The sequence below is a fragment of the Cuculus canorus genome, chromosome 12, assembly GCF_017976375.1.
Source record: "Cuculus canorus isolate bCucCan1 chromosome 12, bCucCan1.pri, whole genome shotgun sequence".
Taxonomy (NCBI): Eukaryota; Metazoa; Chordata; class Aves; order Cuculiformes; family Cuculidae; genus Cuculus; species Cuculus canorus.
In genome coordinates this window covers 8,579,349-8,593,998 of record NC_071412.1, presented here as the reverse complement: position 1 = coordinate 8,593,998, position 14,650 = coordinate 8,579,349, and the positions used below count along the sequence as shown (strand labels likewise).

At 47.5% G+C, this 14,650-nt stretch overlaps 1 protein-coding gene across 4 annotated transcripts in view; it reads right to left on the bottom strand.

Annotated features, from left to right (window-relative positions):
* NTRK3 (neurotrophic receptor tyrosine kinase 3) overlaps nucleotides 1-14,650 on the bottom strand; it is a 210,731-nt gene that overhangs the window by 152,659 nt on the left and 43,422 nt on the right. For all 4 annotated transcript variants that reach the window (XR_008451836.1, XM_009561403.2, XM_009561405.2 and 1 more), the window contains exon 4: nucleotides 5,146-5,214. Coding sequence is in view for 3 of the 4 variants with exons in the window: in XM_009561403.2 (XP_009559698.1) it covers nucleotides 5,146-5,214 (69 nt within the window). In the remaining variant the exon portion in view is untranslated. The remainder of the gene's footprint in view (nucleotides 1-5,145; nucleotides 5,215-14,650) is intronic.

The window sequence follows — 14,650 nt, the reverse complement described above, 5'->3', positions numbered from 1 at the left end:
TGCTTGGTGCTTGCCCTGCCAGCTCTCCAAAAACCTGAACATCCAACTCTCTCCTCAGACCCCATGAGGGCCCCAGCCTCAGGGCTTGCAGGGATCGTGAGGATCCGCAGCTCCTTCCAAGTCTTCCTCCCATGACTTCTTTAACAACATGTCCCCACTACTTACAACCCTCTGCTTCCTTTCTTTTCGAGGGGGAAAAGTACCTCAGCTCACACAAGTGCCCTTTGGCCAAAACCCTCATTCCTTTGGCCAGAAGGAATTGCCATGTGCTGTGGAGATGTCTCCCATCACACCAGGAGAGACAAAAACTGGCACTGAAAGGCATGGTGGGGCAGCCAAGAGGTCTTCATTGCTGTCACATGCTTAATGGGCAAGATATATCCGGCACAGCTAACTCCAGAGAGGACAACTAAACCCAAGGGGCATTTTTGCACATAGCCTTAGCCTGGAAACATTGCCAAAGCATCATTTGGTTATAGGCACTCAGGAACTGTGCACACTCCCACACCTTCTGAATGCCTCGTTAAAACAGAAAATGCCTGTGAGAAATAGCAAGTGTCACAGCCACAAGCAAGCTGAGCTCTCTCTGCACCAAGGAGTTGGCCCAAAAAGGGACTAAACCTGCACATGAGCCAAAGCCATTTGCCAGCCCCAGGCAAAGCAGAGGCTTACAGCAGGGTGTGCTCCAGGCACAGCCTCTTCGTGAAGCAGGCACACTGCAGGGCTTGTGTTTGGGATGGAGGAAAATAGGGATACTCATGCACTGCACTGTCATTCAAGGGGACAGTGACAGAGCTGAAATCCTAGAGCCGTGCAGGCATCAAGTCAACTTGATGAGACAGGGATGTTGCAAGTGCCTGGCTGATGTCAGATGGGTACTGCACAACGCTGTACCCATCACCTCCCAAAACTGCCTGGACAGCCTACACCAGGGTGAACCAGTGCAGCAGAGGGATGCCACAAGAACCCCAGTATGTAGTGGGGCAGACAGGACCTCACACACACAGAGCAGGGTTTGCAGTTAAAAGAGATACATGTCCTGTCTCATGCCCCCTCAACTACCAGCTGAAATAAAGTCTGCAGCTAACGCCTCTCAGAAGGCAGTGGAGACCTTTGCCACACTTCTCCTGTCCATTTTGATTCACATAAACTACTGCTAAGGTTTCAGACACTTGCAATTAAAACACTGTCCTTACCTCAGGGCTGAGGCCACTTCCCTTAGCTGGAGAACAAAAGAGCATCCAGCAGACAACACAAAACCTATTTTTGTTTTTCACTTCTATTTATTTCCCAGAACCAGGGCTTCTCTTGGCAGTCCATCCAGAACTGTTACTTCCAAACCCCTGCCAGAGAAGGATGGGATAGAAAGGAAAGAACTCTGGGAGCGACACGTGGTGTCTAATGGCTGGATTAGCTAATGCAGAGAGCAGGCAAGTACTCACTGTCTAGTTACAACTCTATTAGTGTGACTGTTGGCGGCAATAAGTTTTTAAGCTAGAGGCACAGACAATGTGAAGTTGGACTCATAACATTAGCAGAGATGCTGCTGTGTCCCATGCCCAAAAAGCCTCTTGCTGTAGGCATGATAGAAATCTACTACAGGGCAAGCTGGCAGGGAGTGCTTGTATTAGAAATGCCGACAGGCCAAGCGGAGCGGCAAGATGTTCAGGACTACAAGGTTTTACACAACCAAAGATGTAATTGGATCCAGAGTCTTAGGTCTTTCTGGGAAGAAATTTCTTGAAATGTCAGCCCTTAGCTCTCTGAGGACACAACAAAGGAAGCCAAGGACATGACAGAGCAAACCAGCTGTGACTTCTGGATAAGAAAGGCTCTAAGTCTAATGTTTACGAGCTGTTGCATGTGTCAGATACTTCCCTGTGCATGCTCAGCTTCAGACTTAGGAGGGCTGTGCACACATTAGCTTGAGCCCTGTTGGTCAAGGTCAGTCCGTGCTGTGGGAATTAGGGCTGGAGTTACTGGAAACCATTCCAAGCCTTGCTTCTGGCCAGGAGGAGGAAGATAATATTCTTTGGAAGTGAGCCTCATTTTTGCCATCCTTTCTTCAGTGAGTCAGCAGAGGGAAAGCTCAGCTCTGCTGAACAAGAAACTCTGCTGTAAAGCAATATCATCTTCCCGAGCTTGTGATGCCCTGAATGCAGCCAAGCAGCTGTTTCAAGTCTCAAGCTTCCATCCACCTGCCTGCTCACATAGCGTGGCATGACCGTCCCATCAGTCTTCTGCTCTTTCCTCCTCTGTGTTCACTGTGAGTGGCTTTGTCACATCTCATGTTCCGTGGCAATATCCACATCATGTCAGTTGTAGTTCCTCTCATCCTAATACTCTCATGGAGACAATCCTTGGGTCACTTCCTCACATGTTCCAAAGCTCTGAGCCGCCTTGCTGCAAATCATGGTTTTGCCTTCTACGACTACCCACCCTCCAGATCCACAATTCCCTGAAAGCATCGGGGCACTGGTACTCTATAGGGTGCCTCTGGTGAACCACTGCACACCCATACCTGCTTGCCTCACCAACCCTCCTCACAGACCTAACTCTCTTGAGAAGTGCAGACCCTTGCCAGCATCTACGCATCCCCAAGGTCTCCTGGCTTCTCCACAACCATGGGCAAGTGTTGCTGCCCAGCCTGCCTCCCTCAGGTTTGCTGCCTCTGCATCAGTCTCTACTGCTCACCACCTTCTCTCTTTCCAGAGAGTTTTGGCTCAACCTCAAATCCTTGGCTGATGTCAGTCTGCAACTCCCTTTTCTGGTTTTCACCAGTGCTTCACACTCACTTTACGTGGGCCATGTATTCTGTCTCCCTCACAGATTCTGGAAGCCTTCTTGGAGCAATGTGTGCCAAAGACTGCCTTCTACTCATTCATCCTCTGCATTTCTAAAAAAGGTACAGTATTTCCCACTTTTGCACACCCATTGCTGATTTCTCTCCACCTTGGGGATCTACTTTTCATCATCAATAGGTTGCATCCTTCTAGCTCTTTGCACCATGACCACCCCACCACAGATAGGTTATCTCCTTACACCTTAACTCCCAACATCTTTATGTGAATTATTTATTCAAAGCCTATAGCCCAGGCTACACCGCCATGCTGTGTTCTCTCAAACAAATCCAAAGTTCAGCAGGAAATTTTTCATAGCCCTGAAAGAACACTGCAGGCAAATCCCCCTGTCTCATTAATATCAACATCCCAGTGGGTATCAGCTAAAATATCCCTATCCAGTCACACTTTGGGGAATAGCATCATCATGTTAGTCTGGTACTGTTCTACCTGTGCTCATGTGGATTGAGGATCCTTAGTGATACGATAAAATTTGCCAAGAAGCACCAGTGATAAAGCAATGCCTCAGAAAACATGTATTTGACCAGGATCTTACTCCAGCCCAGCAAAGAGCAAGCCAGACCCTGCAGGCATGCACATTTGCAGGTCTAAATTGATCACTGGAGTGCGGTTTGCCAAGACCTCTTTCACAGTATGGTAGCAGGAGAGGTTTAGCAGAGGCTCCAGCACCATGTGGTACCAAGCTTCCCCACAGGACATCATGGATCACATCAGTGCTGCTTTCCTACCCTTTCCTTTTTCTACCAACCAGTCCCACAGCCTCCCACATCTCTACCCATATCTCTTTCTTCATCAATCAGGGCTTGTTATCTCTGAGAAAATTGTTCTGAGCACGGCTCCAACTGGAGGCAGGTAATTCAGATCCTTCCCATTTGCCAGGCTGCAGAGCTCTGGCTCCAAATGACTCTGCCGAGACTGACCAAAGCCACCCCAAGCACACCAGCATCCCTGTCACGATCATAGCAGGATAACAGATGTATTCTTCATCAGGTGGGGATAAGTACACTTTGCTGCCCAAACAGCAGCACCTCAATTCCCTTTGTGGATTGTATCGATCTTCTGAGCCTGACTTGGGCTGGTAGATCTGGGGCATGGCTGAAGAAACAAAATATGACCAAATGAAACAAAACCATATAAAAAATGAGCCCTGTTGGAAGTATCCCCATTAATCTGCAGGCTCACCATTACCCCAGGCCCTGCCAGCGTCTCTAGCTCAGGACTGCAGCCCTATTTGCTCCTTCAGTCTCAGGTCTCTCTTGGGTAACAACCATCAATCTGAGTTTTGCCAGACGGTGCAATGACAATAAGTAAAGGTCTAAGAATACAAATGACTCATGCTATTAAACATGAAACCTGAGCCAGGCTTGAAAAATATTTAAAGCTGTAATCAGCAAAGAGACAAATTCCAAATTCAGCATTTTAACTCTGCAAGCCAGATTCCCCATCAGAAGGGCGTTTCTCTATTTTCTAATATCACTATTAGTATTTTTCATTTAAAAATTTGACAGAAATAAAATACACCGCAGTAACAGTGGTGATAACACACTTACTCCCACTTGAAAGACTGTCTTTATTCTTTCATAAGTCACTTCTAGCTTACAGCTCTATTGATCATCAGTAAGGATGAATGGAGCTTCCCAGGATCCTTTGGGACAAATCCTATATATATATATTTTTATATCCACCAAACAACTATTTCTAAAATTCAACAAAACAGGTCATCAGGGCAATGCTCCATTGATTTCGCGTCCACTTATTCTTCAAGCACAGCACTGAATGCCCTATCAATAATTCAGCAGGCTGAAGGCCACCAGTGCCCCAGGAGACACTATCTCATCTCCCACATAGGAGCTGGGAGGTTCCTTGATTGCCAGAGAGCAAGGGAGTCATCAGCCTAAAAAGCAAGGGTGTCTTATAAAGCTTGTCCATAAGCTAAAGAAAAATAGGTAGCCCTACATTGCAACAGGTGACTATTTCAGAAGATTCACTCAAAATCTGGTTTAGTAAGTATTCTTAAGTATGCGTTCCCAGAGTTAGTGAACCATTTACTACCCCAAGCATGACTTGTTCATCATCCCAACATTAATTAGCCAGCTGCCGCAAAATTAAAAGAAAAGCAGTTCTGCTTTGGTGCTCCCATACCCAGGAAACCCTCTCAAGGATGGTACTGCCCACTGGAGTTAGAGGTAATTATTCACCGGCTTCAAAACAGCTTTATTTGGAAATTGTTCCTCCTCTTAGCCTCCCCTCTTTTCCCAGGAAATACCTCCAGGGTGGGACTTACAGTTCAAAGAGTCGCAGGGTCTGGAAGAGTTGCCATGACAGAGTGGTGAGCCGGTTCCCAGAGAGGTCTCTGAAAATTAACAAGGAAAAAAAAAAAAGAATTCACAGTAAATAATTCCTCCTGCACATGGCCCTGTTGCCTCCACAGAGCTCATTGTCCTTCTCTACCGGGAGGCTGTCAAATAGTTTAGGACCCAAGTTTGGATTTCATAATGAGAGATTTTAATGAGGATTAACGCAAATGGAAGTTTCTCATTTTACCTATTTTTTTCCAAGGGGGGAAATTGTTTCTATACTACTGTCATGCTAAGAACAAAAAAAAAAATCAAAATAGAGCAAGATGCATCCAATTCTTTCCCGTGAATCTGGAGCTCAACCAACCATAAGCAGAAAGAACAAGTCTAATTTCACACCTTGAACAAAAAAAATTTAAGTACAAGCATCGCGTTAAAAAAAGGAACAGCCAGGTTCAAATGACAGCATGATGATTACCCAAGGTGTCATTATATGACCCACACTAGCTGTGCACTCAAAATGTCCCAGTATGCATGTTGTTTGCACCCAGGGGTACCACCGCTGCTGCAGCTAACGGCTCCCCATTCCTCCCTCCATCTGCCCAAACTTGCAAAAACATAAATCTCATCTACTTGGGAGAGCTTTGCAACCCAACAGACATCGTCTCTTCAGTTGAAAGCCAGAAAGGGTGAAAGAGTATAAAAGCAACCTAAGTGCTAAAAACATGAGGAAGAAATGAGTTTGGAGCAAACTAAGCAGAAAGATAAAATCCCCAGGTTTCTAATAAGATGGTAATGAAGTTATTTCTGTAGTGAACAGCCTTTCCAGGAATGCCTGGCCAGCCTGAGAGCTACCAAGGAGCAGAGGGATGGGTGGTCACAAGCTCTGGCAGAAACCCAAATCCTCCCATATTTTTGCTGGCCTACAGAAAAAATAGGAGATGTTGCCTCATATCCTTTGCCGAACCCAGCCCTATCCCCACCGCTTCCCTCATCATTGTGAGCCACCCAGGCGGTCTACAAGTAGGAAGGGAAGCTTAGTAGGAGGCTGCAGGCACCCTCTTGCCACAGCCCCGCTTGCTTGCTGGGAAGGGTGGTGGAGGGCCAGAGACATGAACCACCCATGCTTTCCTAAAGCCCTCAGCTGGCCAGAGAGGAGATACAGGACAGGGTGGCACAGAGGTGACAGTAGGCAGCCCAGTCATGCACAGCTCAGCCCATGATCCCATTTGATCTGCAGAAATAAGCTAAAACTAAGGCAGCAAATCCCAGAATGGCTTTTGCCACTGCAGGTTTGATGCACCAGGATTTGGGATGAAAGAATCATTTGCCTTACGCTAGGGAAACACAAGCTGGACAAGTACAGAGAGAGCACAGCACAGCAGCTCAGGGACTAACGTGGGAAAACTAACTCTGGATCTGTCCCACCTACCACAAAGCAATGCTGCAAAGCCCAAAACCCTGCAATCTACAAGTGGGGAAGCTGCTGCAGCTCACAAAGCAAACCACCATCCCAAAGGCTCTCTGTGAGCCTGGCAGAAGAATAAGCCTGAACACCAGAATGGCACAGCGCTGCATCATTAAATTCTGCTTCACATCAGACTATCCTGCTGTGGAAACCACAGGTATCTCATTGCACATGACCGAGATTCCACCATTTCTATGGCTGTAGACAAACTGCTTCCAGTCTCCAATAAAGTTTATAAAGGTGGCAAAAATAGCTGGTGAAGCTAAGCGGGGGCTGGGGTGATGTGGGGGGAATATTGTGAAACTCCCTCTTTTATCCACCCCGGAGCACTGAGCACCTGGAAACTTTGCAAAGACAGATGAAAAGTAGGAGGGGAAGGAGCAGCTCGCTGCTACTGAAAAGCAAGACAGTAAAATCCCTCCCCCAATCCAGGGAGAAGAAGGAAGCTTAAGAGGGGGATGCATGAGAGACAGCAAGATGTGGGAGAGAGGCAGAGATGCAGAGGAGGGAGTGAATCTTGCTGGAATGTCCTTTCTCAAAGGTCATGTTTTGCTACATTAGGCAGAAATGTCAAGAGAAAATTGGATTCTGAAAGAGAAGAGAAAAAACAACAGGCTTTCCACGCAAATAGGGGCATCAAAAATAGCATGATCGTGTTATTACAATTTAGGACACAGAGAGATGGAGAAAGGAAACATCCTCACTAATGCAGGGAGCTTTGCCAGGCAGATGTGCTCCGCTTCTCCTGCAGTCTCTGGAAACCAACTACTACCACCTCCTCCCTCCCCCAGACAACAAACCACAGCAAGTATTAGGCAAAGAGGAGATAGGTCTTCAATTGCACACACCTGACAGGAGACTCTGCTCTCAAAGGGCAAAGCTGGCATCCAATCTGACCCAACCATCAGTTTTGGCAGGGTTGGTCAGGGGGACACGCACCAGCAGCTCCATTTCAGATCAACCAGGACATACACAGGGCACAATGTGTTTGTTGTTTGAAACAGACATCGCGGACACTTTAAAACATCAGAAAGGTCCTTGCAATGGACCCTTGCAAAGGTCGCTGATCTCAGCACAGAGACATAAACGGGCTGTACACATAAACACACACTGAAAATACACCATTTTGGTCACAAAATGCTCAAAGGTCAGAGATGCCAGGATTGGGTTTCCACGTGCAAGGAATACATCTGCTAACTTCTGCCACAAAAGACAGAGCACTCCTCCAGAAAAACCTCACTGCACAGCACTGATTTCTCCCCAGAATAGATCCATCCTGCATGCTGGATGGGGCAAGTTTCCCAGGGAAGATAGCATGGGATTGTATAATCAGAGACTGTACCACAGCACATGCACACAGATTAAATTACAGCTCCACAGGTGAAGCTCTGAGCTCCAGATCTTTATAATTCTTGTTCAGCACTAGCAAGATTCCCCTTGCAAGGTTCATGCTTGAACCTTGGCTGTGTACATAGAGTTTCCCAGTCTTCAGTAGAGCATAAATGGGAAGGACCGGGTTAAAAACAAAGGCTTCTCAGCCAGGACTAGTCCTCTCTTGGCTCCAGCTGCTGTTCTGCCTTCCTGCCACTGTTTCCAAGATTGAATGTCTGTTGTCACCTCCAGATCCCCATCATTTGCAGTAAGCAGAACACCCACCCTCCTCTTGTGCCAGTGGCTGGGCAGTGCCAGGTCTCTCCTCCCTGACCTGTTTGCTTTCCTCCCCACCTGGTTGCTTTTCCCCAGCAGACTCAATCACACCACCTATTGCTCTCCAGCCACTCCCAAATACTTCTCAGTCCCAGTATCTCTATCCATGCAGAAATTTCCTATGGCCTTCTCCACTTTTACATGCCCCCATCCCAACCCCAGTTTCCCAACAAGAGCTGCCACTCCTTGTCTCCCCAACCTACTCCCAAACAACCTTTGCAAAACTTCTTCCCTCCAAGTGGATCAAAAAACATTCTGCCTATGTAGGGAGACATCCCAGAGCAAAATCAAGTCTTCCAATGAAAATCTACCCTTTGACAAACTTTCTTCCCCTCCACAAAAAGGAGGGTGCAGGTGCTCTGTAACAGGAGCACCACCAGCATCTCCACAGCACATCAGGCATCAAGGAAATACAGCGAGAGAGAAGCTTGAGCAAAACAGCCAGTTTTCCCCCAGCTCCATCCACCACCTCAAACATCTGAGCCAGTTTTTATTTTAAACTAGAAAGAAATAATTCAAAACAAAAAAAAAAAAAGAACACATTCAGGAACAGACACCCAACACAGAAAACTTCAGCCTAAGCAATTAAAATTTGGCAGAGTTATAGGAAAGTGGAAGCAGTCCTGTAGCGGAGTGTGCCAGACAACCTTTATAACAGCTCATGCATCAGCTCCACCTGTAATGAAATATAGCACATCACACATCGAGGAAACACAGCAGGAGAGAAGCAAAACGCCTTTCCTGCATATTTCACAGCAGCAAAGAGGAGCCTGTCTCTCTTTTAGGACAGACCTGCCATCAGTGCTCCTGGAACACACTCAAACTGCTTCTTTGCTACAGGACATTTTCTCCATCACTCACAAGATATTATTTTCCACAGAGACAGTCTTTAGAAATAGCTGCCAGGGTCCTTTTAGCCTCCAGAGCAGGAGGCAAAGGAACTGGGGAGGTAGAAAGGGCTGGATTGAGCAAACCTGCACCAGGTTCAGGGCAGCGAACGCTCAACCCACTCATGACTCAGGCTCAACACCACTGTGCTCTCCTCCTACCACAGCAGGCATGCTCCTAAGCCTCATAGCCCCATCAGCAATCACACACCTCAAGGGTGGGATATTATCACAGAGTCACAGCAAAGTCCTAGTTCCTCCTCTCTCCCTCCACCCATCATTCTCTGTGTTTCAGGAGGGGATGGGCTGTGCCCAGCATGCTCTCTTGCAGGAACTGTGGAGACCTTGCAGCCCAGAACAAGTGGACTTCAGTGCAAGAGGACACAGCACATTTTCTTTTCCTTCCATTACCCAGCAGCCAAAAGTGTTTCCACTATTAAAGCCATTTTTATTCAGCTAAATTAAGCCAGATGCCGCATTAATGACACCACCAAGCAGGAGTCCCTGTAATTAAACTGTAAGCTATATTATGCAGTTCAGCCCAACGCAATGGCTGAAATGCTGCTGCTGGGGAGGGACCCTCCTCGCCTGTCCCTCTGCCACGCATCTCCTTCCTCCACTTGCCCTTACTTCCAGCCTGACACTTTTACTTCTGCATGGGAGAAGTTTTTCACACGTTTTAATAACATGGTACCACTCTGAAAACCCTGATCATGGGGGATTAACTGTGCAGAACAGCTGGGGCTGAGAGAACATGAGCAACTGCATGAAAGAAATGAGACAAGAGATACACATCTTCAGCTGTGGTCTCCAGCACTGGATATGCTAGTAGAATTGTGTGGGACTCCATTGATATCCCCTGCACTCTGAGCACAGTGGTGCTTCCTATCATCTCACAGCTCGCCGCAGCCTTGGCTGGGTGCTGGTGGCCACAGGAGAGGGCAATGCTGGCAGCCTCACATACTGCCGTAGGCTTAAGGTTTCATTTCCATACAGGCTTCATTTCTGCAGCAAGTAAGCTGCTGAAGCTCTGGGTTTGAATGAGAGAAACACTGGAAAGTCACTCTGGGGCTTGTTCATCCTGGCCAGATAACTCCAGTGACCTCTAAAAGCAATGTTACACTCCTCAGTGCCCGCTCTGCCCTCCCTCCCTGTCTTGTTTAGTAAGCAGCTTTGCTCATTAAGGGAAAAAACTTACTGTCGTCCCTTAATGAATGTGCTAAAATTACCCCAGCAAGTCCCAGAAGCTATGGCAGCATAGGCCTCCCCACAAATCAGGCTCTGCAAATATTAGACTCAACTGAAGTGTCCAATAGCTCAGCACAAAGCCCCAGTAGGACACACTTGAGATAGAGCCTGCGAAAGCACGGGGCAATGCCAAGTGCCTGCAAGCCCCACACACCCTGAAAGCAGAGTTGGCGGAACAGGATGTGGTGTTAAACTGGTCAGCCTAAGATTTCATTTCTTCCAGCAGTTCTCCCATTTGTGCTCCACAACTGGACTCAGCACCAGCATGTATTGGTGCTCTGGAAGAGTAAGACAGTTTACAGAGGTCCTCCAGCCATGATGGGGCATTACCTACAGTTCCATTCTGCTCCTGAAGCAACTCCTCAGCAATATCCAGGTATTGACTGATCCCAAACACAACAGAATAAGAAAAGCCCCCGAGGTTCAATCTTCCTTTGTGAGTTTGGAAAGAGTAACTAACTCTTTCCTCACGCCCATAGGTATTGTCCTGTGCCTTGTAAGGCACCTGTTGCACAGCACATCCCATCATATTATCATCTCATTCCTCCACAATTACTTCTTATTCTAGGGCTTGAACCAGAATTTGCAATAATTTCCCAAACAGAGTCCTGCATTGGTGGAGAACAAGAGACCATCACTGATGATACAAAAGAAGAGACCCTGTCACTCCATGTGCACACCCACTAACTCTGGAGGTGAGATGCTGGAGGAGGAGCCACCAACCACTCTGTATTTCCCAGTTGCACAACCTCAATTTGTAAAATCCCAACTGTCAATGAAAGAGAGCTGAAGGAGGTGGAAGGGGATGGTCTCTTGCATTGTTCTTTAAACAATAGCATTACAAAACACAAGTTGCAGCGCAAGTAAGAAGGCGTAAGGCACCACGCCTCCATCACAGGGCTGCTGTGGCTGGCGCCAACAGCACATCTGTCCCACGCCTCTCCTCCCACTGCCTTTGCCAACACAGCAAGTGGTCTCCTGCTGCTGCCTTTATCTCAGCCAATCACAAAACACTTTAAAGGCCACCACCAACACCATGACACTTCCACATCCTCCAAGTCATCTCTTCTGAGCCATCTCCCAGCTGTGTGAAGCTCTGTTTGGAGACAAATCGCTCTTAAGAGCTCGTTGTGCACAGTTTTGGTTCAGTATGGTACAGATGGGAAGCCATCACCAGATGCGGGTAATACTGTCCCTTATGCTTCAGGATAGATTAGATGCAGGGGTTTGGTGCTCTGGACTACAATCATCTCTCCTCTGTTATGTGCAGTCTCTACTGCTCTTTTCCAAAGACATCTGGGCTGTCAGAGGACTCAAGGAAAGGTTAAAAGCTGGATCAGCCCTGCAGTTGCTTTCCCTTTGTCTGCCAGCTTCCCTGCAGGGCAGAGTCCAGCAGCATCCACAGAACATACCAGTCTTCTGCTTAAAGAAAAGAAAATGAGCTTGCAAAGAGCCCTACGCCACAACTGACCTCCTGCAGTTGAGAAGTCCTCAGGACTGCTCTGTCCCATCTCTTTTCTCCCAAACTATAGTACTTTTAAATCCATTAGGCTTAGAATGTAACTGTACACTGGGCTTTTCTCCTGCTTCAGCGCACAGAAATACTACTGAAGATGCACGTTGATTGAGAACAAGGGTTGCCAGCCAATAACTCCAGCAAGGGGCTGGGTTTATCCTGCCTGTTTGCTTCAAATTACATGTTTCTTCAAGCTAGGAACAGACAATGACTGAGGAATGCCTCCTACTCACAGGTTTCCAGTGGACCCAGAGCAAACACAATCACTTTGTGCAAAAAAAAAGAGAGCTCTTCGCCGTGGTGAGGCACAGCTCAAAGAGACAATGTGGGAAGGAGATTAGTACCCAAGGAGCACTTCCCAGCATCTCCAAGTACATGGTGACATCAGACCCCAAACACATGACCTCTCAGACTCTCCTATGCTTCCCACCACCTCCCCCTTGAATATACTAAAGCAGCAAGGATAGGTGCTCAGGAGGCACCACTCCAGGTGGGAGGTCACCTCAAATGCACAGGCAGATATTGGGAATGCTGAACAAGGTCCACACAAGAGCCTCAACTTCCACACATTAAGCACAGATATGCCCGGACAGAGTCTGGTTCTCCCTCTCCCACGCTGAACTAGGGCTGTGCTCTCAGCTGTTAGAGGGCTCTTGCATGGAATTTATGTTGGAAAAAAAAAAATCCCCACTTATTTGGATGCCCAGAAATCAATAGGCCCTAAATAATCTCAATCACTGCTCCTGTAGGGGGGTAGTAAAAAGAAAAGTAACAGCCACATCTGAGCCCTGACTTGCCTGCCTCAGGGAGGGGTGCCAGAGCCTATAAGGAGCTGGGACAGTACTGAGCGCTCTGCAGAGCCTCTGAAAAAAGGAAGGAGTATAAATATGAATATATATATATACACACACATATATATATACCAGCAATAGCAAAACAACAGGGCATAAGGCAGGCTAAGCTCTCGGCAGACTCTGCTAAATAGTTTCCAATTAATTAACTGATTACATGATAGAACAGAAGGGGATTCAAGTGAGTGCTGTTGACCTTTAAGAATAATTAATATCATCAGGATCGCAAAACTCATCCAAGAAAAATAATTAGGAAGATTCTAATATTGCCTCCAAAGCCACACCGAAGGGGGAAAGAAAGGTTCTGGTTAACTCAGAGCCACAGTTCCCAAGTATTTGCTAGCAAATCCATTTCTCTTGCACTTGCTTCCCATTGCAAAGCTCCCACACACACACCCTTCTTTCCTACCCCAGTTAACCCTCGCTCTCATCTCCAGATTCTTTTTCCCCCATCGCCTTTTCTACACCCCATCCCCCTTCTTCTGCTCCAGTTCAACCTTCTTTCCTAATGATTCCTTGCTTCGATCCCTTCTTGCAACCTTCTCTCTTCAGACTGGTCCCCGTCCCTCTCACAACCACATGCCACATCTTAGATCAGCCCCGAGCTCCACTCTCTGTCTTCCTGCACCCAAGGAAGGTGCCCTTATCCTTCCATATGACGTGGATCCACGTTTTATCTCTAGTCACCAGTGGCAGCTTCATAGGCTGACAGAAGGCAAGCGCTGCATGTAATCCCAAAAAAAGCCCTTCCTGCTTTTCCTCAGCAGCTTTTCCATCACAGAGGCTGGTCTGGGAAGCAGATGTAAGCAATGCACAGCAATAGGAGAAAGTGAAAGACGAGGAACTTGTTAATCCCTTTTCTCCCATTACATCTCATCAAGCACATGAATACTCCCACCTCACTATACGAGTAGTTTCCTTGTTTCTCATTTCCCATTTCACTTGGCCCACAGGTCCTTTGTGGGAGAGGGGCTGGAAAGCCACTGAGCCGAGCAGGAACTGCAGTGGAGAGCTTTGCAGGGAAGGTTGCTTGAACACACTGGAAAGGAGGTTGCATGAGCAGGCCACATTTCTTGTGAGGGAAGTGTAAAAGAAAAACCTCACAGCGCTGGAATGAAACCCACCTTTGCATTGAATAAATAAGTTTCTTCTACTGCTTATTATCGTTAAAACTTCCGTGGCTTGACACTTCACTGAATTATAGATAAAAGGAAAAATGGTCTTCCTGGGCTCAGAAAAGCAGGCTGCTGCCAAAAAAGCTGTGTTTACACCAGTTAATGAAAAGAAAGACTGCCATTAGCCTACAGCACTCATCTCACCTCAGCAAGGGGCAGACTACCTGCACCCACACCACAAGGCACCTGGAAGCAGCAGCTGGACACCACAAGGGACCAGAGTTGGGGAGCATACAGGGGCAGTGGGCTGAAAAGGTGCACACGTGGGGAACAGCAGACCAAAGGGACCACAACATCAGCCAGCAGAGATGGCAGCTGCCACCTCTCATGCTGTGTGGAGGTTTCTGGCCGCAGCAGGAGACGAGGCTGACGTGCTCCAGCAATGCCTCATCAAATGGCAAGAAAAAGACTCAGCCTAGGAGATAGACAGCATCAAGCAGGGAGCTGCCTTGCACCAGGCTGCAGTTTCCCCTCAGGGGCCCATGAGGTGGAGATGGGAAGCAGGGAGGCAGCAGACGCCTGGAGCACACCTGAGCATTGGACATAGTCTTTTCGGGAGAAATTATCCTGCTTGCAGCAGCTGAGCATACAGGGAGGAGGAATGCTCTGAGCAGAGACCTGCCTGCAGCTACACCTGAGC